Source organism: Gouania willdenowi, chromosome 16 (genome assembly GCF_900634775.1).
Source record: "Gouania willdenowi chromosome 16, fGouWil2.1, whole genome shotgun sequence".
NCBI classification, from domain to species: domain Eukaryota; kingdom Metazoa; phylum Chordata; class Actinopteri; order Blenniiformes; family Gobiesocidae; genus Gouania; species Gouania willdenowi.
In genome coordinates, this window is record NC_041059.1 from 38,197,262 (window position 1) to 38,224,199 (window position 26,938).

General features: G+C 37.8%; 1 protein-coding gene across 1 annotated transcript in view; it reads left to right on the plus strand.

The window, feature by feature from the left end:
• Nucleotides 1-3,265: 3,265 nt before the first annotated feature.
• LOC114477615 (beta-1,4-galactosyltransferase 3-like) overlaps nucleotides 3,266-26,938 on the plus strand; it is a 60,529-nt gene continuing 36,856 nt past the window's right edge. Inside the window, exons 1-2 of the mRNA XM_028470039.1 lie at nucleotides 3,266-3,406; nucleotides 25,938-26,666. Of these exons, the coding sequence (XP_028325840.1) occupies nucleotides 26,387-26,666 (280 nt within the window). The 5' untranslated portion in view covers nucleotides 3,266-3,406; nucleotides 25,938-26,386. The remainder of the gene's footprint in view (nucleotides 3,407-25,937; nucleotides 26,667-26,938) is intronic.

The following is a 26,938-nucleotide window of genomic DNA, read 5'->3' on the forward strand; positions in this document are numbered from 1 at the left end:
AAGTATTAATTCGATTCAAATCAACTTTATTTGTATAAAGCAATTTTCAACAAAGTCTCAATGCACTAATCAAAATATAAAATTCATAATAAGAAAGAAAAAACCCAACAAGATCCATATGAGCAAGCATTTAGCCATCTAACAAAATCAACATCGTAAAACCCCAAATAAGAAACATAAACAATTATTTAATATAGCCTCCATACTCTCCCAACAACTCATGACACGGCAGCACATCTGTTGTTTGTGTTGGAAACACAGAAACATGGAGAAAAAGACAACAACTCAGAACAGCCTCAGTGAGGCGCATCCACAAAGTCAATCCTTCCTTTTGTTCCATTCACTGTAGAAAGTATGAAACAATGTTCTGACTTTACCTTTGCTGAAGATCTGGTAACTCAGGTGTTGGTCTCCCATCTTTTAAAAGCTGTTGTTTTTCCTCATTCCTGTCATCCTGCCTGTAGTGTTATCCCACCCACTAGCTAGAGAACGTAGCAGCAGCGGCCACGTGATATCAATTCACTAATGTACTGTGAACTTACCAATAGCATTTTGCATAGCACGGTTACGTCCAAAGGCAGCTCTCTATCAGAGGAGCAATGTGCCTTTGGGAGGGGGCGTGGCCTCCCTTTGCCTTACAGCAGAGTGAGACTGTGCAGCTATTCCAGGAAATAGCGCTGTTTAGTAGTTTGGGATATGAAATGCACAAAATGCAGAGGCTTTCAAACTTATAGGTACTGTAGGCTATTGGAAATGGAAAAATAAATAATTTATAATTATTTTATAATTAAAACAAATTATAAAAAATATCAATTCACCCTTAGGTAGGCACTGCCTACCTTGACGGCACGTCACTGGTGGAGGGGGTACATAAGCCCTCACTGGGTAACTCATGTACCCAATCATTACTCTCGGAGGGAGAACTACTCCTTCAAACTCAATCATTGTAGAAAAACTTTCTACCCTCCTTCCTTCTTCAGTTCTGTATAATCTTTTCACTCCTTTAATCTCTTTTTTCAGCTTCTCCAAATTCTCTTAAATTGCAATCCCAGTTATTAGTCCGCATGTTACTTTATTTCCTCCAATCACAAACCTTCCTTCCATACGCACTCTTCATTTTCATTGCCTTATCTTTTTGTTTCTTCGTTTTACAAATAACTAGCAAATTACCATCCCTCACAAACCTCGCCATCTCAATCTCTCCTACTTTACTCTTTAGTTAACACAAACGGATTTGGTCCAAAATTCTGCGGACCCTTCGATTCTAACTTCAATATTGCTTTAAATCGAGCTTGCTCAGTTTTCCTCCTTACTACCCTCTCTATATCATCACCACTGCTCTCCTCTAAGTACCGTTTATTCTTTATCCCTGCTGTGCCCTCATTTTTTCCTCCAGTCTGAGTCAGTTATTGCTTCATCTTCCGCCTGTGAATCAATCTCGGACATAGACATCCCACGCGCCGCCATGTTTGCCGCTAACACGCTCCACTCAGCCAACCAACCCGAATTCATCCTGACTCAGCTCATCCGCGACTTCCCAGACTCACTCTCCAGTGGAAAGTGCTGTCGTCTGCAATCAAGAGGCACTAATTGTCCACACCTGTTCTTTTTATAGGCAGGAAGTAGGGATGCAACGATATCAAAAACTCACAGTACGATATCATCATGGTATTAAGGCCACAGTACGGTATTACTGCGGTATTGTCAAAAAAAAAAGATGACTTGGAAAAATGCCATAGTGTGGAAGATTAAGTGCCAGGAATGTTAAGGATAAACACACTTACTGTAATTTAACACAAATATTATGCTACAATGTTCCAATGACATTTATTACTACCAACCAACAGGTATTTTCAAAGAATGGTGCAGGTACATCCAGTGTTTCAAGCAAAAATAAAAAAAAACTTTCAGTTGAGTGTCTTTAAATGTAAACATCCACTGTAACAACTGGAAAACAATAATGTTTAGTTTAGTGTCTATCAACTTCTGACAATGTGTTTCAACCAAATTAAAGACAATCATTTTCAGTTTTGTGTCTTTCAAAATGAAACAACAAAAATTGAACTTGTGCAATCAGGTTATGGGTCAAATTTTAAGGCCCACTTTCTTTGCTTCTGCAATTAAAAATCTTGAAAACAAACAAAAATAAATAATACAACATCCTAACATTGTTTGTCAACTCCCTGATTCACTCACACAATATATCACTCAGTCACATGAGACAAGTTCTTTTTCAGAAAAACCAGCATGCACTGCATCTCACTTCATCACTTAACAGGGCTGCAGCGACTTCCTGTTGTTGCTCCAGGTAGCGCTCGAGCATATTGAGCAAACTATTCCAACGTGTAACAATGTCCGCATTATCAGTTTGTGCACGGGCAGGTTTAACATTTCCTGCTTTCTCTTCGATTATTCTTGTTACCGCAAAACCAAAACGCGTCCACATCTCTGATTTAAACTTCAAAGTTCAATTACTTTAAGTTTTCCGCTCTGCTTCCCCTCTGTGCTTTCTCCCATGATCCCCTGTCCTATAAAGGGCAATGTTCTCACCCTTACTCACAGCACTCACATATAAGTACCGTGGGCGGAGGATACTACGCCATTCAAACACCTCTTCTCCATAAGAACCATCTCACTTCTACTAGTTGCTTAACTGTCCTCAGACCCTTTTTTGGATTCTGTTGACAGACGCTGCTGGTCGATACTCTTTTGCTCTCGGCCACACCAGGTTGACCAGTGCTTCCTTAACACACCAGTTAATTCTGTGATCTATTTGTTGCGACATGAAATAAAAAGTAATGAAATACAGTTTGTTTATGTATTATGCACTGTTGTGACAGAAGTGGGACTGAGTTCAGCAAGATTACTGTACCAACATTTTTATTAAGATTTTTTATTTTTACATGAGGCTAAAATGCACCAGAATGCAGGAAATTGCAGGCATTTTGTTCACATTTTTCTGGGGGAGGACCCCCACACCCTCCTCAGGGAATTAATTCTCGACACCCCTAATATTCATACAAACGTTACGCCCTTGGCTTAAACATTCCCTTCTGTTTCAGACTCAGACATGGTATAAATGAAACAAATGTCAAAAATATTGGGCAGCATAAATAATTAAATTTAATATTTTCAGTGACTTTGTGAATTTCTGTAAAAACTAAATACAACTATTGACATGTTCTTAAATTTCTTTTGTTTTTGTATTTAATTGTGACTTTTATTATACACTTTTTCCCGTCTTTTTTGGTCGTCGCGTGCACGTGCACATACTGTAAGCGCGTGCTAACAGAAGGGGAGGGGACACACGCACACCGGACGGACCGTAATTACCGGACTAGGACTACCGTCACCCCGCAGCCTCTCTCCTCTCCCCGGCCTCAGACTCTGACGGACAGGCCGCCAGGTAAGAACCGAATACTGGGAGGAATCCCTCTCGCTCACCGGGACGGTCACTGCTCCGTTAGGGGAGCTCACGAGGGTCCAATGACTCGGGTTGACTCGGCTAAACTCGGCTCGGCTCACCCTCGCCTGCTCGGGACACACGTTTTGACCGTTTCCTCGCGTTTAAACCCGCTCCAGGTCCCGGGTTAGTCCACGAACCGTTTACAAACATTGACGCGTACCGAATAACGGCAGCCTCGAGTGTAACGGAGAGATTAACTAGGAAATAAAGGCGTTTAAAGTGAGACGTTAACGAGCTAATGAGGCTAACCGTGTGTTAAAACACGGAGCCGGAGCTAATCCTGAATGTTTATTCAGAGATAATAACTTTAATTCACTCTACTGTGATAGTGAAACATCACCTACAGCACATAAGACTCACAAAGTGAACTTTTAAACCACTTTAAGCTAATAAACAGGACGTCCCCGCTCACCGGGACAACAGAGGTGCTTAAAACAAAGACACTGTCTTTGTAGACCGGACAAAGCACCGGAGCCGCACGGACCCGGTTTTGGTTCAGGTTCTGGGTTTAGTCACTGCTGGTCTTGGTCTTAAATAACTACTGACAGTCTACGGACACACTCCTAACTAGTTACGAACAGTTTATATTAATTTAACTCATCTATTATTTGTATTATTTAATATGAAAACAATGATGGTCCACGTCAGTCATTACTTTATGACTCTGTGTATATGGAACTACTGAACCTGTTGAGGTGTGCTGTGGTATCTGCTCCAAGAAGATCTTTTTTTTTTTTTTTTTTTAAGAAATAAAATAGAACTTTTTTTTTAGTTGTTTAGTCAATATTTGTTGTCACTTTGTGTGTTTTTGTTGCTGTTTTGTGTGTATTTTTTTTTTTAATCGTTTTGTGTAGGTCTGTTGTCGTTTTGTGTTTTTAGAGCCGTTTTTTGTGTATTTTTGTTGTTTCGTATCTTGCTGTTATTTTTGTGTATATTTGTAGTTGTCTTGTGTTTTTAGAGAAAATTTGTGTATTTTTATTGTCCTTTTGTGCAACTATTGTATGTTTTTTTGCAGTAATTTTGCATGTGTTTGCTGTGGCTTTGTGTATTTTTGTTTTCCATTTGCATTTCTGTGTCTTTTCGGAGTCATTTTGTTTGTTTACTTTGGTTGTTTAGACCCTATCTGTCAGAGGATTTAGTCGACTGAAATTATTTTATTATATTATTTAAATAGTATTCATACATCTTGACCTCCCACACACAGATTACTTCTGATTGGCTCATTTTACGTCATGCGCTGCCCCTAACTCTAACTTCTGTTTGGATTACATTAGAAATGTTTTGATCGTTGGATTATTGTTTCTTAAAAAAGTTTGAATAATGATCTTAAAGTTGATGTGAGATCAGGTGACAGTCGGATGTTTCTCGATGTTTCTTCTTGTTTGCGTGGCCTTGGCAGAGGTGTCTTTATCTCCACGGCAACCAGCGTCCCCTGATTGGAGGCGCCGTGGAGACTCTGGAGGAGGTAGAGTTTTTGTCCTCACGGGGACGGACTCGGGAGGATCCGACGTATGCGAGCTGAGTCTGCCGAGGGAAAGTTACCATGACGACGACATGACGCACTGAGACTAGACTGAACAACAACAAAAGGAAAAGAAGTTTACAAAAACAATAAAACAAATGCAGTTTAAACAACAAACTCCTAAACAAAGATATAAATTAGTCATTCAAACGTTGTGTAAAATATTCCAACAAACAATTCAATAAATGAGTACAAAGAGGGTGTAGAGTTGCAACTAAGGATTATTTTTCTCGTTGACTAATCTATCTTTTATGTTTTCGATTAGTCGACTACGATTATTTTTCTGTTTTGAAGCACATATCTTGTACTGCTTTTTTAACCCACCTGCTTAAATTCTTCCACCTGTGAACGTGTCCCTGTTGTACTGTGACAGCATGATTTACACAGAGGAATTAAAACAATGACAAAACATGTATTCATACTTAGTTAATTAAATATTACAAACTTAAAGTGTTAATTGTATTGAACAAAGTAGTAGTAGTAGTAGTAAACAAAGAGAGTAAATAAGTAACTTTAAAAAGTTGGCGCTAACCTGCCTGTAGGTTGTGGAGGTAATGAAATTTAAACCAATCAGAGAGCCTTTTACTTAAATCAAGTCCATAAAATAAAAGAAAAACAGAGGTGGCAAAACTACTAGACTTCAGTGTTCAAGTTAAAGTATAGATACTTGAATGAAAAATGACTCTGTTAAAAGTAAAAGTGTAGTTGTTCCTGTACTTAAGTAAAAGTACATGCTGCTAAATATACTTAAATAAAAAGTAAAACGAATGTCCCTTTATTAATAAGACAGGATTTTAAACCAGAAAATTCCATTTTATTTTTTTAAGAACTTGTAGAAAATTGGTAGATGGAAACAAGTTGTTGTTGTTGTCAATTGGGTTATTAACAGCTTAACAAAACACACACATGGCTCATATATACATTATGATAGACATTCAAAGTCAAACAGCTGTAAACAGATAGATTTCATGTACATCAGTAAAGAAAGAGTTAAAAATAGTAACAGAGGAAAAAATCAGCAAAGCAATTGTGTCAATGGCACAAAGCCTCTTATAAGAATAGTGGAAACATTTAGTCCATCATATGCCAGAAAGGGTTCCCATGTTCTGCAGAAGACACCATCTTTGGAGTGCAGTTTACTTATTAAATAGTCCAGTGGAATATAATCAATTATGACTCTCTACGATTGTACATGAAAACCAGTGAAATGTGTTAAAGGGGACATGTTATGGATGTAACGATTCATTCAACTCCTGATACGATTCAATTCAAGGTACTGGGTTCACGATATGATTCTCTCCCAGTTTATTTTACAAAATGAGACTGTAGACAAATGATGACTGAAAAATGTTCCTTTATTTTTTACGCTTTTGCACGGATAAACTATTTTTGACATGACGAGTGCTGCTGTTTGTATCAGGCATTTTCTTCCACGCTACTTTCTTGCAATGAGCTGTAGGTTGCCAGTTTGTAATTACAAACAAATGCATGGCTGGATAGATTACTGGAAATTTGCCCTGCAGTTTTGCACAGCAGTACCAGTAACATGTAAGTGGGGTTGCCAGGTTGGGGGCCCTAAAGCAGCCGCTTAGTCTGCGTATGCCTGGTGCCGACCCTCTCGTCACGTGAGTGACGTAGTTCAAAACAAGACAAGGATTAATAGATGGTGCCCTCTGCTATTTAAAAAAAGTACTACCATTTTCAGAGTATCGATATGAACTGTGATACCTATGAATCGATTTTTAACTGCCATACCATTAATCTTTACATCCCTAGGACATCCATCCATCCATTCATTTTCATACCCGCTTATTCCCGTTTAACAGGGTCGCGGGGGTCTGCCGGTGCCAATTTCCAGCTCTCATAGGGCGCTTGGTGGGGGTACACCCTGGACAGGGCGCCAGTCCATCACAGGGCAATCCCTAGGACATATTATGAAAAATCCACTTTTGCAGTCTTTTTGATCACATATGAGGCAACTTGACTGTCCACTGGCGCACAAAATGTGAAATAAAACCATCCAGTTGTTTTTTGTGGTCTTTGTAAGTCTTACAACACAGAGAAAATTGCTCCGTTTCAATTTTTCTACATTTGTGACGTCACAAGTGAAATCGGGAAAGAAAATACCCTCTCCTCCTGATGAAAACTTTTTCCAAAGTCTGCCATTATTTGTCTCGCTGGCAGAGTGATGGCTACAGGTAAAACTAAATACAGAACTTGCTTGCTGCTGGTGCCACGCCACCACAGTCAATATACACTGTAGTATAAGCACTATTTGTTCATGCAGAGGTGTACTCCGCTCTTGTGGTTTCCAGCGCATCTTGTGGTTTGGTGTAGCACCAGGGAGCAAACACATTTTTAGTACCTGTTCTATCGCTTCGTATCACTGATCTGACATGTCTGTGACTAAGGGTGCAACAATTAGTTGACATTGTCGACAAAAATCGATAACAGAATTAGTCACTGACAAATGTATTTGTCGACAATTGTAATTGTCGGTTACGTCATCACCGTCTTTTTCAAGCTGTGGACAGAGCAGAACATTGTTTTTTCATAAGGAGTGGCTCATCTCACCTTCTATATATCTGTGCTTAGGGCTGTATGCACATTATGGACGTGATTAGTGGGAGATATATCGTCCAAAACATTCCCACTTGTCACAATATGTCGCTGTTACTGGGACCTCAGCGCTGTCGACGCCGCTCACACACGTAGCTCTGCTCGTCTCAGTCTACCTGAAGCTGTTTTCAGGACAAGGACGAACAATTTTCTTTCATAATATTTCATGAGATGTCTCTCTATTTTTTACTTGTTCTTGTTCTACATCACCTGTTTTTATTATTTGTTAAATATTTTTTACTTGGATTTGTTCTACCTCACCTTTGTTAATTTCAATAAATGTTCCTTTTTAAAAAAATTGAGACTTGTACCATTTGTTGTCATTGTGTAATGTTTATGATGTAAATTGAGGGAGCAAAAGTAGCATCGGCTCAAGAAAATCGGCAGTCCGTATCGGTTATTGACTAAAGAACCTTAAAGTGCATAACATGAACCTGTCATGAAGACATATGTTTTTAGGCATAACAAAAAATTTAAAAATACAAAGCATTAACGAACATACTGTATGTAATCATAGTGTGCTTCCTGTTTGTTCTCCCACATAGACAACACACAGAGCCATTCCTTTGGCACTGAATTTAAATAACTAAGTAACTGTACTGAAGTTTTATTTGTTTTACTGTTGATTTAATTTTTTAGGAGTCGACCCAACTATCTGAAGATTTTAAACAGTTTTATCCTCATTAACTTAATTTAGTTTTGTCTATATATAAATATTTAAGTCAATGAAATTAACACTGTAAACAACTACAGAACTTGTGTGAGTGTCATAAACAATCTATGCTTAATATATTTACTCCTCCATATCCTCCTCAGAATCAGCAACTTCATGCTGTTCATAGGCCCCACTCGTGAGTCTTTGGTTGTGATACTAAAAGACTAGCGTTGAATGCTTTATCCCGGCACTGGTAGCAAAAAGGATGTGACATAGGCATTTTCTTCTTCGTAGGTTCCTTGTAAGCAGTGCAAAGCATAGACGTAATTTACGTAGAATACCGCTCTAGTGGACGGCAGCAGTCGATGCGGCATCTATGTACATTTGTCTATGGCACAAAGCCCATAGTACATCCTCCGCTACTTCCGTAGCAACTACAAGTGCTAAAATGCCAAAAATAACGATAAGCGGCCGCATATTTATGTTTTTTTTTAGGGAAGTTGCAGGAAAGTTGCAGCTTTTAGAAAAATTGCAATGCCGCACTGATTTTGCGGAGTTTGCTTGGATTTGCGTTTATAGTTGCGATCGCAACATTGCGAAATCCTGGAGGGACTGAGTAATCTAACTATTGTGATTATTATAGCTAAATATCCTGAATGAATAAATCAAGCTTGATGTGGTTTAATTGTACTAATCAGAGATATATTTATCAACCATAACTTAATGTAATTCATTTGATATAAACTAAACTAGATTCAGCAGCAATGGTTTATATTAGCAGTAAAAACACTAATGTAGTTATTTTTGCTTTTCATGTGCTTTTAATTTTTTTTAGAAAATAATTTCATTATTAATGAGGAAATTAATTATACAATAACACTAATGGAATGACCAATATGCACAAACCTTTTTTATTGTGTAAATGCTAGGGGTGTAACGATACACAAATATCACGGTTCGATACGTACTTCGGTTTTGAGGTGACGGTTCGGTTCATTTTCGGTACAGTATGGAACAAAATGCAAAACATAAATTTGCTTGTTTATTCGAAACTTTAGTAAACAACAATGCATTTAACAATATACAGAATATGAAATTAAAGTTAAAAAATACATAACTTGTAAAGTGTTGCCTGGTAATAATATTCTCAAACAAAAAATACATTAAATATTATAGTAATAACAGCTTGTTAACAGCTTTTAACAAACAAAAATTGTACAGCACAGTTTCAGCATGTAGCCCTTGGTTTAGACCTTCATATTTTTGGCCAGAAAAATGTACTTGTCCACATTGTCTACAGTAAATGCAGATCTGCTGGTAGTTACAAATTCAAAACATAAATTTGCTTGTCCATTCAAAACTTTAGTAAACCAACAATGTAGTTACCATTATACAGAATGACAATAAAGTAAAAAACAAAAACAAAAAACTCTACTTTTGTGAAGTGCTGCCTGGTAATAATATTCTCAAACAAAAAATACATAAAATATTATCAAAACTAGCTCCTCACAGCTTGTTAACAGCTTTTGCTATAAAGACTCCGGTGGCACTAAGGACGTTTTCTTTCTTGTCGCAGTAATATTCGCACTCGGGTGGTGCTGTTTCTGGTGCTGTTCCCAGAAACATATCCAATCTCAGCTGAACAATGTCGACACACTGCCCTTGTTTTATCCACTTGTTATTCTCCGTTGCAGTATTTCACCCGGACGCCAAAGTGTTCCCAAGCAGTAGACTTTAGCGACAGGGGAGGGTCCTCCAGCTCTGGTTTCCCACCAGCATTAGCCATGAAGTACACGAGCTGCAGCCGTTACTACTTGGCACATGTAGCTGTAGGCGGAAGTAAACACACACAACTTCCGCTCCGAGAACTCACCTGTGCACAACCCTGTACCCAAACCGAACGTCTTGTACCAAAACGTTTCAATACAAATACATGTATTGTTACACCCTTAGTAAATGCTATTACTGAAGCTGATTCTGGTGTTGATATATTCAATTTTTTTTTGTTTGTAAGGAACCTGTTTACACTAAGTTGGGAATTGTTTAATTTATTTTTTGTTTTTATTTGTCGTAATTTGCCCCAAGCCAAATTTTAAAGATTGTAGCAACTTTACCGATGTTAGAAATGATCTTTTGAAACTTATTTTTAATCTGATTTTAATATATTGAACATTTTATTCCTTGAAAAGAACAGTTCAATTATTTATGGAGATGATACTGTTTTGAACAGTTTGTCTTTCAGAGCCTAAGTTGTGTGTACATATAATACATAAAATAAGGGTATTTGACTTCAATTTTCACAGAATGGTTGTGATATAGCAGGATAATAATACAAATAATAATAAATAAATAAAAGCATATTTAATAATCTCATTAAAGATACTCATGTTCAAAAGCGGTAAGAAGTGTAAAACTTTTCTAGTCTTACCTACTATTATTTATTTAATAGTGGAGTGACAGTAAAAAGCGTCCCTCAAATATCACTCAAGTAAAGTACAGATACTTAAAAATGTTACTTCTCCATATTCACATTCACAGTGTGCACAGCGGAAGTATGACAGTGAAAGTAAATGGGAATGCATTGCTCCGCTCTTTTAACATGCTAAAGCTGAATAAACAAAACATGCACGCCCACACATAAAAACACACGCGCTTTCAGAGCCAGTAGACTGGGGTAGAAGTCCAGCATTCAGCCGTTTCGCTCCAACTGAGACATTTTGCCGTTTGCGTTTAGGTTTTCACCTTTGTGCACAAATGTGAGTGAAATGAAGCCGTGTCACGGAAAGCAAACAACTGTTCGGTGTAAATGAGATGGATTAAGCAATGCAATGGGAGCATCTACAGAAAATTTCATCACGACAGTGACGTCATTGATCGGATCGACGAATTAAGACATTATAGCCGATCACATTAATTGCATAAAATGCAAAATATGGACCGATCAGATTGGTCAAAAACCTAGTAGAAAGTACAGATATTTGTTTTAAAAGAAGTAAAATGTCACCAAAAAATAAAAACTCAAGTAAAATACAGATACCAGAAAAAACTACTTAAGTACAGTAACAAAATATTTGTACTTCATTACTTGGCACCTCTGAGAATAAATAATATCTTGTTTGAAACAATCCTGACAAATTAAGAAATGTGTTAATGTTTTCAGAATCACATAGTTGATAATAAATTAGGGAGGTATACTGTTCAGAATAAACACTAGTATCAGCAGAGGGAAGAAAAAATAGGGTAAAGGGGCGAGGCTAAGTTATCAGGTCAACATGTCCTATGGAGGATTGTGGTGATGTAGAACAGATGGACTTGGAGGATGTTGGTTCTCTTGGTGTATCAGTGCTGATCATCTTAACCTGGTTACTTGGTTAACAGGTTAACCCTTCAGCCTCTCCTTGGTCCTGATTGGCTGATTGTAGCTGTGGATGGGTTCAGGATGTGCTGGTGCTCGGCTCTGGTTATGATGGGAACCAGCTGTGCCTGGAATGTGTGTCTCAGGTTACACTGAGCACAAACTCCCAGTGAGCAGCTCAGAGAACCATGAAAACCATCTGAGACGCTGAATCCACACCACTGTCGAGTTTAGATCTGATCAGTATTTGTTTGATCTGATCTACTGGATCAGAATCAACAGTAAACTCTGATCTCAAACTTTATTAATGACAAAGTCTGCAAGAAAAGCTGAACAAACACAAGGGATTAGTTTGATCATGTAGATCTGTTCATGTCCTTTTTACAGACGTATAAAGAATAGATCCGTTCCTGTCCTTTGCTACAGACTTATATGGAATAGATCTTTGTTACAGATGTATAAAGAATAGATCTGTTCCTGTCCTTTTCTACAGACGTATATAGAATAGATCTTTGTTATAGATGTATAAAGAATAGATCTGTTCCTGTCCTTTGTTACAGACTGTTAAACTCTATACCAGCAACCAGTACCACATGGCTTTGTTAGCTTAGCATGTAGCAGTGCTGTCTGAATAGGGTAAAGGGGCGTGGCTACATCATTGGTTCAAACTGTCCTAATGGGTATCTTGTGCATCAGTGGCTGAAAGACAATAACAGTTTTTGAATTGTGGAATATAAAAACATGTTGATTATGAATGTTACTTTTAAACGTTGTTGCTGTAACAATCAATCGATATCCTTTATTTCACCTGGGAAAAAAACTCGTTGACATTCTAAAGCTTTTCTGTAGCACAAAAACCCACAACGGATACAGTACAGTCACACACTGCAGAACATATGTGTAGAACTTAAGGCTCAGGGGGTCAAATCTGGCCCTTTGGAGCATCCAATTTGGCCCGCAGAAGAAATTAAAAACATGGTTCCCTCAGATCCTTAAAAAGTCTTTAAAGGCATTTAATTAATTAATCTAAAAATAAGGCCTTAATTGTCATTAAAATGTCTTAAAACAATGTTTCAAAAGTCTTCCATGTTAACACATAGTATGTTTTTATGATTGTAATTAGTCTCACATTTCAAAATAAATGGGAACATTCATTTTTTTAAATATATAATTTACTGTAACATTGTGCTTTCACGACAGCGGAACCAACCACAAAACGGTGACGTGGTTGCAGTGTGACTCTGCAGATGTGCGTCATGGTTGTGGCAACTTTCAACAACATGGGGAAATGTAAATTTACCGAAAATTGCTTGTCCAACAAAGTTTTTTCTTAATGGATTTGTTTCATAGATTTCTGGCTATTTTTGTACTCATCTTGTGTGTTTAGTCAGTTTTTTGTATTTTATTGTCATTTTGTGTATTTTTTGTGTGTTTACCAGTGTGCACTAGACACTGGAAAAAAATACCCTAACCCTATGTAATTGATGTGGCATTTTTTTCCCCTCAATTTTGTTTACTGTGAGGTTGGTTTTAAATTTAATTTCAAATGACATTAAAAAGTCTTGAATTTAATTTGACTGAAGCTGTAGGAAACCTGAAAAATGACAGAGAAAATATGAATCATTGTGTAAATAAAACTCAACAATATTTGTAAAGGCTCACCGTTTTCCAGGTTCTTATATCACATGATTGCAATCATTTTTAATGTTAAACTCAAAAGTTCCTACAAAACTTTAAATTTTCCACAAATCATTACATATTTCCCTTTATTAAATAGAAATTGGTCACAAAATCTAAGAAATTTAATGTGATGTCCCGTTCGGAAGAGTTTTTTACATATTTAGTAACATATATATGTATTTTTTTTTTTTACGTGCATTATGTTGAATAATAATCTTGAAATGTCTCGTTTTCCAGCTTAAAATTTTGTGGCGCACTACAGATCAAACTGCTTCTTATTTGGCCCCTGAACCAAAATGAGTTCGACACCCCTGCTTACTATTGCAACAACACATCATCAGTAGGGTAAAATGAACCTGTCTCATGACGGTCTAAACTCAGCTCACGTTCCCTATTATATGAGATTTACATGCTTGCACAACAACGCAGCTCATTTCTCTTTCTTGTATAATTGCGTTGACTAACTGATTGAGTCCCCGAGGACGTGAGCCTTGCTGCTGACTGAACTCCTTCCCTGTGGGCCGCGATCTATATATAACTGCACTCATATGTTCTTCACTCTGTACTCATTCATCTGTGAGCAGCCAAGCACGAGAACCCTATATATGTAATATTAATGCTGTTACATCACACGCTGGCTTCAGCTCTCGTCCATCTCTGTGGAAAAGTGGATTGTGTTTTTTGTGAAGTCAGGAGACAATAACGTGGGTGTGCTCCAACTCCTGCTTTTAATCCAGCAGGAATTATTTTTTTCTATCAATGTAGTGAACATGTTTGCACATGAAGATAAGAGGACGGATATAAAGGGACAGGGACTAAAATGCGCTGTTTTTTTCAACAGAACACATCGTTGGGTTTGTTCTTTGATCGTTTACTCAGGTCTGAACACCCTTGCACTGTGGAGCAGACCAAAAAAGTGACTGGAGGTCACTGTGTTTGGTTTGGTTACATTTGTGCTAATATTACCATCAACGGCTGCGTTCATGTAGCATTTCTTCTTAGCCAGCCATCATCAACCGTGCTCCGGCTCCAAAAGTGTCAGACTCTGGTCTGGGTGCAGGTTGTAATTTGATATTTAAAATCGGCATCAGTCCCGATATTGAAAAAAAATTTGAAATAGTCTGTCCTTACAATTAGCCTGATCCATAGGGGTCTATCTATTCAGTATAACTTCATGCTAGATATGGTTGGGCATTGAGTATCGATTGGTCCCAGGACAAACTTTCCTGTTTTCCCAGAATTGTTCAAATTTTGATTCCCACTTTGATACCCAGTCCACTGAACAAAAGAAGAACCCACCGAAAGTGTTTGCGTTACCGCGTAACTCGGTGGTACCAGATTTTTCACAGAGGGGTCAAGGGCCGCCCCGCTCCCTCCCTGTCTCACCCTCTCCCCCCTGCAGACAGTCTTCAGCCCAGACAGTAACTTGAAAAAAGTAACTTGAATTAAAAAGATGGAAATTAAGCCCAACCCTGGGTTTGGTCAAATAGCTCTCAGTAAGAGTACAGCACTGTGATTGGTCAGAATCTGGTACAGGCATTAAATATGTCTCCACTGATCCAAGTGATGGTGAAGTAAATCAACTAGGGATGCACCGAATATTTCGGCCAAATAGTGCAAAAAAAGTAACATTCGGCCTTCAGTGGAATGAGTTAAAAGCAAGGCCGAATAGTAGCGTATGACGCAATGATGCAATCAAACAACGTGCAGTGATTTTGAGTTGGAAAAGTGTGCGCGCATTGCTACAGAACCAGCAGCAGCAGCTCCTCCTTTCCGCACACAAACATAACCAGACTATCCTTTCCGCTTACCGCTCTGCGTCACTGCGTAAAAGTTGGAAGCCGTCCAATTCCACAACCGAGTTTGTTGTTAGTGCTGTGAGCCACGAATCCGTAAACATCCCCATCTTTTCCACCTTACACTACACCGGGTCTTGCTGCATAGGCTAGCAGGCTTTTCTGCTGCCAACACGATCGGCAGCAGAGAAAGTAGTGCAGTTTGTATTTACATACAGTGAGGCGAAAAAGTATTTAGTCAGTCACCAATTGTGCAAGTTCTCCCACTTTTTTTTTTTATTAAATATTTTTATTGGCTTTTACATTGGGAAGGTACAAGGCAAAAACATACCAGATGTGCATCAGTGGTAACCCCTCAATTGGCTCAAACTTGTTACAGTAGAACACAACATAAATCCAAGGAGCATTAGAGGGTAAGTCACCCTTCCCTAACGAGGCAAATCATTCACTCACAGCCATTCACAGCACAAACAACAAGGTGGACAAGCCAATCAAGAGTCAAGGGTTAAATAATTAGTTAAAAAAAAAAAAAAAAAACAGAAAAGTGGGGGGATTTAACAACAACAAAAAATAAAACAAGGAAATTAAAAGAAAATTAAATAAATAAATAAGACAATCAACAACTCAGTTCATTGTGTTTCAGCTTCAATGTGCAAGGTATCTATATGCAGTAAAACAGGTCGCCAGATTTTATAAAAGACCTGTAAGGAACCGTTCAGGGAGAATCTGATTTTCTCAAGTCCCACACATCGCAAAATTTCCTGAATCCATCTATTATGTGTAGGTGGGGATGCATGCGTTCATATATATAGCGCCCTCTGCTGTTTAAAAAAAGTGCTGCGATACAATTTTCAGAATATCAATGTGAACCGTGATACCTATGAATTGATTTTTAACTGCCTTACTATTAATCATTACATCCCTAGTACTAATGTACGGAAGAGTATTAGGGCCACAGAAGAAAAAAAATTTGGAGGCTGAAAAAAAAAACCTTATGCGCTTCAGAAAAAAAGTCGAAAATCAAAAGTTGAGATTTTTTTAGGGTCACAGAAGAAAAAAAATATTCATAATAACTCATGTTGACTTTTTTTTCCACGGAGAAAGCAGAGAAACGGGGAGCTGCACACTAATGTAATTAAGTTTATGAAGTTATGCAAATGCATGATGTTTCCAGTTGTGTTATTTACAGAAGCCAATTCTAAAGTATAGTTTAACCAGTTCTTCAAACCACCTGCCAGGCATTTTGTAAAAGCAGTCAGCATAATGAAAAAAAAAAGTTGACATCGATTTTCGACTTTTTCCTTGAAGTGCATGATTTTTTTTTTTTTTTACCTCCAAAATTTTTTTCTTCAGTGGCCCTAAAAAATCTCGACATTGATTTTCGACTTTTTCTTTTTTTAATATTATTACATCCCAAAAAAAAATCTCGACTTTGATTTTTGACTTTTTTATCTATGGAAGCCTGTTTCTGCCACTAAAAAAAATAATAAAGTACCCAAGGAAAGTCATAATGAGTTAGAAAGTCATAATTATCAGTTTGAAAGTCATAATTATGAGATAGGAAGTCATAATTATAAGTTAGTAAAGTCATAATTATGAGATAGAAACATTTTTGGTACATCCATCTGTACCCATGGCACTGACCAGAAATCTCTATTTGTTGTTCAATAAACCGTGCTACTTCAGCCACATCAGTTTTATCTTTTCGACGCCAGAGCCTTTTTTTTGCTTAGTATCTTTTCAAGGGTGCATTTACTCGGCATATTTCTATGTGAATTTGCAAGCAAACAAAGTATTTCATCATTTGTAAAGCTCCGTCTAACATAGTCTTCGATAGTCTATCAGCCATCTCTCAGTGTCAGCTCACCACATGAACAAGCTGCTGTAAATGTGTTTAAGTATCTCATAATTATGACTTTCTATCTCATAATTATGACTTTTTTCCTCATAATTATGACTTTCTATCTCATAATTATGACTCTACTAACTCATAATTGTGACTTTCTTTCTCATAATTTTGACTTTGTTTCCCATAATTATGACTTTCCTCTGTGATTTTTTTTTTTTTAGTGGCGGAAACGGGCTTCCATATTTATCTGAAGCGTATGAAGTTTTTTGTGTTTTTTTGCCTCCAATTTTTTTTTGTCTTCTGTGTACCTAATACTCTTCCATACTAATGGGATATTCTGGTGTAATAATCACAATATTTATATTACTGTCTAATGGGGCCAGCTTTGTCTGTGAACACGTGAAATATGATAAAAAAAAATATTGCATTTACAAGTTGGGACAGATGAATAGTGACGCGATAGTTTTATGCCAAAATTTATTTCATACGAAGTGTGACATGTTAGCTATTATCCTTTCATAAAAGTGTTAAACATGACCATAAGTACACCTGCTCTGCCTCTGTGTTTTAGCTTCACTTTTACTGTTGTTTTTATACTGTTTTAGCTTAAATATTATTGTGGTTTTATACTATGCCGTTGTGGTTTTATTATGGACTGTTAAGTGACCTGAAAGGTGCTGATGTTAAAATAAAATGTATTATTATTATTATTATTTTTATCATCTGTGGCCCTTTTGGTTTAATGACGGTAAGCTGTGTACTTTTTACTAATCTCTTCCTTTCATGAAGTGGTTAGTGTTAGCTCTTAGCCCAGTCTTATGTGCCGGTTGGTTCGCTTAGCATGTTTTAGTAGTGCACGGTTACCATTTTTGTGGGAACTTTGGGTGGATCTGATGGAGGAACTTAGACTGGTTCACTTTGTTGGCTGGTTGTCTGGTCTTAACCAAGTAGTGGTGCATGATATGTCACTGCTTGTCACAGCTTCAGGTAGACTGTGACTAATGGCATTGACAGCACTGAGATCCTGGTATCAGTGCTGAGCTTCCGGTAAGAGCGACATATTCTTACCAGTGGGAATGTTTTTGACAATACATCTCTATATGCATACAGCTCTGAGGAAAGATATATAGGAGGTGGGATGAGCCACTCCTCATGAAAACCAATGTCCAGCTCCGTCCACAGCTTGAAAAAGACGGTGATGACGTAACCGACAATTGTGGACAAATACATTTTAGTCACTAATTCTGTTATCGATTTTTGTCGATAATGTTGACTAATTGTTGCACCCTTATTTCTCACATACTCAATATTTCCATACTGTTTAATGTGAATGCACTACTTGGTCATTTTGACGTCAGACTTAGTATGAGTAGTACATTAGTATATTTACAACACAGCCTCTGCATACTGATGGGTTGAAATAGATCAGGATTGTGGCCCGTGCTTTGTTCAGGTTAACCTGAGACGTTTAAATCTCTCCTATTAATCCCTGAAGTTTGGAAGATCACAGGCCTTTGGTTTGTAAGCCTCAGTGATTAGTGCTCATCTCTTGATCTTTGATGAACCATATCTGTAATAATCTATGGAGCCGCACAACAGGACGCTCAGTATTCATCTGCGTCGTCTGCTGATCCTCAGAAAATCTTTTTTTTTTTCTCTGACTGGAAATCCATCAAAAGTCATCATCACTAAAGATGGTCACAACATAATAATGCTCAGGAAGTAGATTGATGGAAGAGAAATTCACATGAATCACATGATGTAGAGGGAGAACATTAGTTAAACATCTTCAGGTTTCCTTATCCCTTTACCTGAAAGACGTCCTGAACATTATAGTTTCGAAGGATAATGAAAGAAACATCATTTAGGAACAGATCTATTCCTTATAAGGTATATCTGTAAGAAAGGACGGGATGATGCTTTTTATGGTCACTTTGTTGAAAATGTGTGAATATTTGTCAACATCAAAGGGATCCTCCACTGTTTTTACAAGTTTAGCTTAAAATCTTTGAAATGTACTTATTAGAAGATTTACTATGCACTTTTTTCATTTTATTGCCTTTTAAAAATGGGACTAATTTACAGTTCCACCATCTTGAAATCAAGTGATTGAGCTTTTTCAGTCAAGATGACGGACTAGGAGTGTGACATCTCGATACGACGATATATCGCAATTTTTCGTTTCATCGAGCGATACGTTATCAATTCACTGGCGGCAAAAATTGATATTTATTTATTTAAAAAACAGAAAATAAGATAAGCCCCCCCATTACACAAATTAAATATAAACCCTATAAAATCCACATTAACGGAATCACAGACAAAATCAAATGGACAGAATCGGCATGAAATGTGTCTCTGTGAGAAGGAAGGAACTTTTTTTTATGAGGAATACATGTTTCTGGGGAGAGCTTATTTGGCGCACCACCCTCCCCCTCCCATCTTGGCTGCATTAAACAGCGCCTAATCCACCTGAAACCCCATTTAAACTGCCAAAAAAACTACGCAAATCATCACTGACTCCTAAATACAGAGCCCACTAGTGCCTGCTTAACTTTAATGTGCCTGTAAATCTCCGTTCGTTTCTTGTGTAGAGCAGCAGCACTCTGTGCAGCTTCACCTGCTCAGTGTGTGTTAACATCTCATCAGAGCTACAGAAGATCCATGGGAAAAGTTGTATGTTGTTGTGAATGAGACCATCGATGCCAGGGTAATGCACTCACTGGAAAATTTCACTGCATATGAAAAATAAACATTTCAGTTTTCATAAAAGTTCATTTTGCTTGTTAAGCAAGAAGTTGTTTATACAAGCACTGAAATGACTCTTTTCTACATTCATTTTGTTTTTATTTATTTAAAGTTCATTTGCACAAACATCATTAACAATATTTTGGTGAAGCATTGTTTTTGTTTTGATTTACTCACTAACCGTAGTCACCTGAGTGTCAGCCGCTCACTGTTTAAGGGAGATTAAAGGTCCCTTTGGAGAGCTCTTCTTCTCTGCTCCATTGTCTACTACCAAACCACGAAGTTGGAACTGTCACCTCCCCCGCAGTCAGATTTTTTTTCATGTTTGTTTTATCCTCTGTCTGTAAACAAGAGGTTTACATCAACATCTTTAACTTTTACTGTTTTTTTTTTTTTTAGAGCAACCTAAAGCAGCAAAAGTTGTCATTTTAATTGAAAAAGCTGCTAAATGATTTAATGCTGAATGCTTCACTCCAATATAAAACAATGGGATGTTTACAGGCAGTGGGGCCGTTTGACATCAATCACCTGATTTCAAGATGGAGGAACATAGGCTCTAAAAATGTAAAGTAGTCCCATTACTAAAAGGCAATTAAACGAATATGGAGCATAACAATGTGTTTTGTTAAACATAGATCTAAGTTGTAAAAACAGAGTAGGATCACTTTGAAGGTAACAAAGAAGTTATAACCTTTTTTTGTAGATAATTTATCGTTTAATGTCAAATGAAGGCCTAGGATTATATTCAATGAATTGAACAATTAAAAAAATGAACTTTGTAACTTTGTGTGTGTGCGGATCACTTTGACTTTAGTTTGTTATTGATTAGTCTATTTGCAATGCGTGAGATTTCTTTAGTCCAAACAAAACTCACTTAAACCTGAATTTTGTGACTCGGCCTTGTTCGAGTCTTTCTTTTTGTGTCTCCAGCTCTTTTATTTTTTATTTATTTGCATCTTTGTTTCTTGCTTTCATTGTGAAGCGGTTGCTGTGAAGCACTGGGCACATCTTTTTGTTTGTGAATCGTTCTCTCTGTGCGGCTGTAATCAATCACTGTAAAACACAGCAGATGTTTTCCCCTCTCAGCGATCGCTCGCTCTTTGTTTGCCACTCTTTTTTATTTTTCTCTGCGCTTTCTCTTGTACAACGCGGATGAAAATCAGCTGTGCTACGCTATCAATGCTAAACACCAGATGAACTGATTAATTGCTGCTGTTCACAAACCTTTACAGCTTTCTTTTCAATCTGTATTTAAAAAGACCATTTAGTAAATAAGAAACTACAAAATACAATAGTCATCTGCTTAAATCTGTGAAATACTTCACATAATTTAATAGTTTTTGTATTTTTTTAAGTTATATAATATATATATACTGTATGTATGTATGTATGTATTTGTGTGTATATATATATATATATATATATATATATATATACATAACTTATATTTTCATCACACTGTTAATTTTGACTCTAAATTACAATTTAGTTCTGATTAAGAATTAAGTTTGTTTTTTTTTTTTCATTAGAGCTTTTTTTTAGTTTGTCTATTTTATGTCGACTTAAGTAAAATATTTAATGTTACTTGATCTATGAATCTATTATTGATGCTCACTGGTTTTGTTGGCAGTTTGAATATTGACAGAAAACTAAGATTTATTGTATTCTGATGAAAATGTAATTTTAAATTGTATAGAATTAGATTCTATTTTTCGTGTTGGTCCAGCTTAACTCAACTTAATACAAAATAATTAACTTGTCTTGACTTGGTACGCACTATGCATGTAGTCTTAGAGTTAAAAATATATATATATAGCTAATGAAATCTGAGGTTTTTTGAATTTAGATGATAGCAAAGAACACCAGGAGTGCCAACGTGTTGAGGCAGTGGGTGGCGACTTTAAAAAAAATAAATAAATAAATTGTTTCCCACAATGCAAAGCTGCAGTATAAACTTTACTAAAATTTTCAACAATAAAGAAGCTAGCTTTTGTTATTAATGACGTGTGCATTGTTTCTTCTGTGTTTTCCTTCTTTTTTCTCCTAATTTTAATAGAAATGATCAGCAGTTAAGTTGTTACGTAGACAGTACATCATTTATTATTTAGCCTTACACTAATTATTAAGTACTTGAATAATTGAGTGTATAAATGTGTGTACCCGTGCGTGCGTGTCTTTGACTCGCTGCAGTTCTTACACACTTCCAGCCTCTGACTAATTGTTGTTGGTTAAAGCGGTCTCTTTAAATCTGTTAATCCTAATCCCACTCAACGCCGTCCAGCTGGAGCAGAGACGGCCAACAGCACAGCGTTAATTTAGACGACTAATGATCTTAAACGCACTTCACCTCAATTTTACTTTTCCACCGTAGTGAAACTAGAACACAAACGTGAAAAGAAAATTAATGGCTCAAGCCACGGTTGGAACATATGAACCAATGGGGATTTTAAACTGTATCAAATAGTTGTGTTCCTGTCCTTTGTAACAGACTAGATCTGTTCCTGTCAAAGTGACATTATTAAATGTACAAACATAAACCAAACCCTCCATGATGGCTTGTTAGAGCCCGGTATGTAAGAATTAAGGATGCAGAACGGTGCCGATTTTCCTAATTTTGGGGGATCGGTGATGAGCCGATCCTTGCATATGTAACCAATGTTTTCTACCTCCGCAAAGGTCTTAAAGTCAGCCACTGTCCTCTTCTGCTCTGAGATAACTGACAGGCCCCTGCCCACCAGATCATGTGTGCATGTGCGTGAGTGTGCGCGCATGCCTTTGCTACACAGGATAACAACAATCGTCACCTGCAGCATGGTTAGCTTAGCATGTCCGCAGTTTTAAACAAAAAAGAGAACAAATTATCACAGTTTGTAATTCCTTTAATGCGGAAATAAGTCCTGGTGGAGCTGCAAACAAAACGCTACCTCATTCACCATTTAAGAAGCCACCACACCAATGAGTATGCAGCATTTGAAGCTAACAATCATGTTAATGCTAAAGCTAAGGCTAGCATAGCTAAGAGTAAAATGATGGAGTTCATGGCTTTGGATTTGAATAAAAACCTTCCACTAATGAACAAGTGACTTAAATAAGAAAACAACTGTCATGTTCATTCTGTCATTACACGTTGACTTGTGAAAATGTTACACATGCTGAAGGAAGTGATATAATTTATTATTTTGAACACCAATGTTCTAAATTTTGAATTTATATTTGTGACAGCTACTGTACCTCATGTACAGTTAAAACAACACGTTTGTATTGTTTCACAGGTATTGTTCAATGTTTTACAACAAGATAAGATTGGAACATTCAAGGTGTATGTTGTCAGTTATATATAAAAAAAAGAAAAAAATTGGGATCGGCCAAAATCGGTATCTGCAGGTCAGGCCTGTAAGTGATTGATGGTCGGCCGGAAAAATTGCAGTCGGTGCACCCCTAGTAGCAATGACTCGATAAGTAACAACAACCCCATATGTTATAAAAACAAATGTAACAAAACTTGAAATGTAATAACTGGTCAATAATGTAACATGCTGAGCCCAAAATGCTAAAACTTTGTTTATTACATTATTTACCGACTGTTGTTCAGTGGTCCAAAGTCCTTTTTTCAGATGAAAGTACATTTTGCACATCATTTGGAAATCAAGGTCCCAGAGTCTCGAGCAAGAGTGGAGAGGCTCAGAATCCACATTGCTTGAAGTCCAGTGTGAAGTTTCTGCAATCTGTGGTGATTTGGGGTGCCATGTCATCTGCTGGTGTCGGTCCACTTGGTTTTCTGAAGTCCACAGTCAATGCAGCATCTACCAGGACATTTTAGAGCACTTCATGCTTCCTTCTGCTGACAAGCTTTATGGAGAGGCTGATTTCATTTTCCAGCAGGACTTGGCACCTGCCCACACTGCCAAAGGTACCAAAAGCTGGTTCAATAACCATGGTTGTTACTGTGCTTGATGGGCCAGCAAACTGGCCTGTACTGAACCTCATAGAGAATCTGAGGTACTGTCAAGAGGAAGCTGAGACACCAGACCCAACAATGCAGATGATCTGAAGGCTGCTATCAAAGCAACCTGGGCTTCCATTACACCTGAGCATGCCACACTGCATTGATGCAGTAATTCATGAAAAAGGAGTCCCAACCAAGTATTGAGTGCATAGAAATGCACATAATTTTCAGAAGCCTTACGTTTTTGTTTAAAATATCCTTTTTTTTATTGATCTTATGTAATATTCTAATTTCCCAAAACACTGAATTTTGGGGTTTCATTATCTGTAAGCCATAATCATCAAAATTTCAAGAAATGAAGGCTTGAAACTTAAACTCTGTGTCATGAGCGTATATCATATATGGGTTTGACTTTCTGAAATAAGTGACTAAAAATGTTGAACATTTTCATGATATTCAATTTTTTTAGATGTACCTGTATATATGTAGCCTATATTACAGTGCTAAATATTATGCTCTGCGCAGTTTATTTAGTCGACTTGCTGCAATTTCAGATGATAGTTTTGTTCGTTGCAAATTTTTATGCACTGATAATGATGATGACATGAATAATAGACATAATCAAAACTGTAAGGCCTTCTGTTGCCTTCTCATTTCGAATTCACCAAACCCTTCTGAGCTGTGACTGTGGAGGTAGGACTGATGAGCCTTTGCTGGCGTTAAAGAGTTTGTAGAGTTAAGTCTATGCTAATTAATTATAGCAGCTTTCATTTGTATGCCAAAAAATAAGTTATGGTTTAATCCCCCTGTCATTGATAGACATAGCGCCACCTATTGGTAAAAGGAAATCAGGCATTATATTTGCACAGAACATTACAGGAATGTGTGTGCGTGTGTGATTTGCCGATATTAAACTGAATCCTATAAATAACAATTAGGGATGTAACGATTAATCGCAAGGCAGTTAAAAATCGATTAATAGGTATCGCGGTTGATATCGATTTTCTGAAAATTGAATCGCAGTACTTTCGCTATCCACAAGTGTAGGCGGCGGGCGGAGTCTGCTAATACTTTCTTTCTGGCCGCCTTCTACTCTTAAATATGTTAAGAAATGATTCCTTACCCCTTTAGCGCCGAAAGAATATCTGTAATATTACTTGAATATCTGTAAAAGTCACATTTTTCTATTAGCTCTGTAAATGGTAAAATGGACTTGATTTATATAGCGCGTTATCACCACACTGAAGCAGTCTCAAAGCGCTTTACATATCAGCTCATTCACCCAATCACTCTCACATTCACACACCAGTGGGACAGGACTGCCATGCAAGGCGCTAGTCGACCACTGGGAGCAACTTAGCGTTCAGTGTCTTGCCCAAGGACACTTCGACACATAATCAGGTACTGGGATCGAACCCCCAACCTCTCGATCAGAAGACGACCCTCTACCACCTGAGCCACGGTCGCCCTGTCTGCTATCATAGCATCTCTTCTTCACTGCAAGATATCTGCATGCCAACCGACCACTGTGTTACCAGTGCCCTCTGCTGGTCCAAACAAATATGACGTAAATCAGTGCAATCAGCCCTCTGCTGTTTAAAAAAAGTACTGCGATTCAATTTTCAAAGTATCGATGTCAATCGTGATACCTATGAATCGATTTTTAACTGCCTTACGATTAATCGTTACATCTCTACAATGCACTTCCCCATGACTGCGCAGGGTCTGCGACACACGTCATGTTCTTTAGTCACGGTAATACTGTATACCGCGGTAAAATAGGGCGGCGGTATAACTATCAAAATTTGGATTCCGCCCAAGCCCAATAGATAGATAGATAGATATATACACATCCTGTATATAAATAAAGATTTGGGCTGATAATCTTCTTACATTGACCAGTTATTACATTTCGGGTTTTTATTACATTTTCTTTTTAATAACAATTCGGGTCTTGTTACTTTTCAGGCTCTAACAAGGTTTATTTAAATGCAGCTGTTGAACTTAAAAGATAAAAGCTGACATGAACAACGTTTCTGAAACTGAAAAACATGCAGCAGTGTGTGTCTGTGATTCTGTGCGCGCTCGCGCCTGGTTGGTCTTTGAGTAAACAAACGGTCCATTTGTTTGAGTGTTGCTGCACAAACAAAGTTGAAAAACTGCTGATTTCATCAGTGTGAGTCAGATGTTGTAACTAACCAATCACTGCACCCGAGCCCCCCGTGTGTGTGCATGTACTTTTGTGTGTGTCAGATGGGGTAAGTAACCTCCTCGCCCTCTCTGCTGTGATTTGTCTTTCAGGGCTGATCTAAAGTGACTCCTGACGGACAATTGCATCATTATGGGATGGTGGAAGTCTAAGCCCCACCTCCACTGAGCCCTCCTCCCTGAATAAACACACACACACACATAGAGCGAGGCCTGCGCACAGCAGCGCTGCAATGTTTCCTCTGTGATGGCTGTTGTGGTCTCACGCAGGAGGAAGCCGGAGTGGGCAGAGCCTCATTATGTGAGGGGGAGGAGCCACATAATCTGATGGGGTGGAGCTACAGCTACCTGTGGAGACGCCTGAAGATGCTTTGAACTGCAGCAAAGTACTAAAGACTGAATTTTCCTCTTATTTGGAAAAATTTTACCATTATTTCCTGGTGGTCTTTTTTGGTTCCCGCCCACCAAAAGTGCCTTTTTTTTCTGTCGCCAGCCGTGAATTGGATTTTCCCAGGAACAGGTTTGAACTTTTTACTGCCGTCATGTTCAGCTTCCAGTCCAAATGGCGCTACCTATTCATGTTCCTGGGCATCCAGCTGGTGGTCATGGCCCTGCTCTCCAGGGAAGGATACCAGAAGAGGGTCACGTACTTCATCCGCATCTTCCGGAAAGGCGATGCCGTTGTCCCAGCAGGACGTAACCAGACGTCTACGGCAGTGGCGGCAAATGAAGGAGACGTTTACGCCAACCTTTCCCGTCTGTCCAAAGCTCACAGCCAAGGGGAGATCCTGCCTTACTGTCCAAAGACCTCGCCTCTCATTGGTCAGTGAGCTTTATTCATGTTTGTGTTCAAGTGACCAGAAAAGAACCAGAATTATCAGATGATGATTGATGGCTAATTTCTTTAAGATGATTTAAACGCATCACTTTTGAGTTCCAGATAATGTTGTGTATGTAATTATGTATAGCAGACATGGGCAACTGCCACTGCAAAAAACATTAGTAAATATACACAAATTTCTTAAAAAAAATAACACGACAACAAATCTACAAAAATAATTGAAAAACATACAACACAAGACCAAAAGTACACA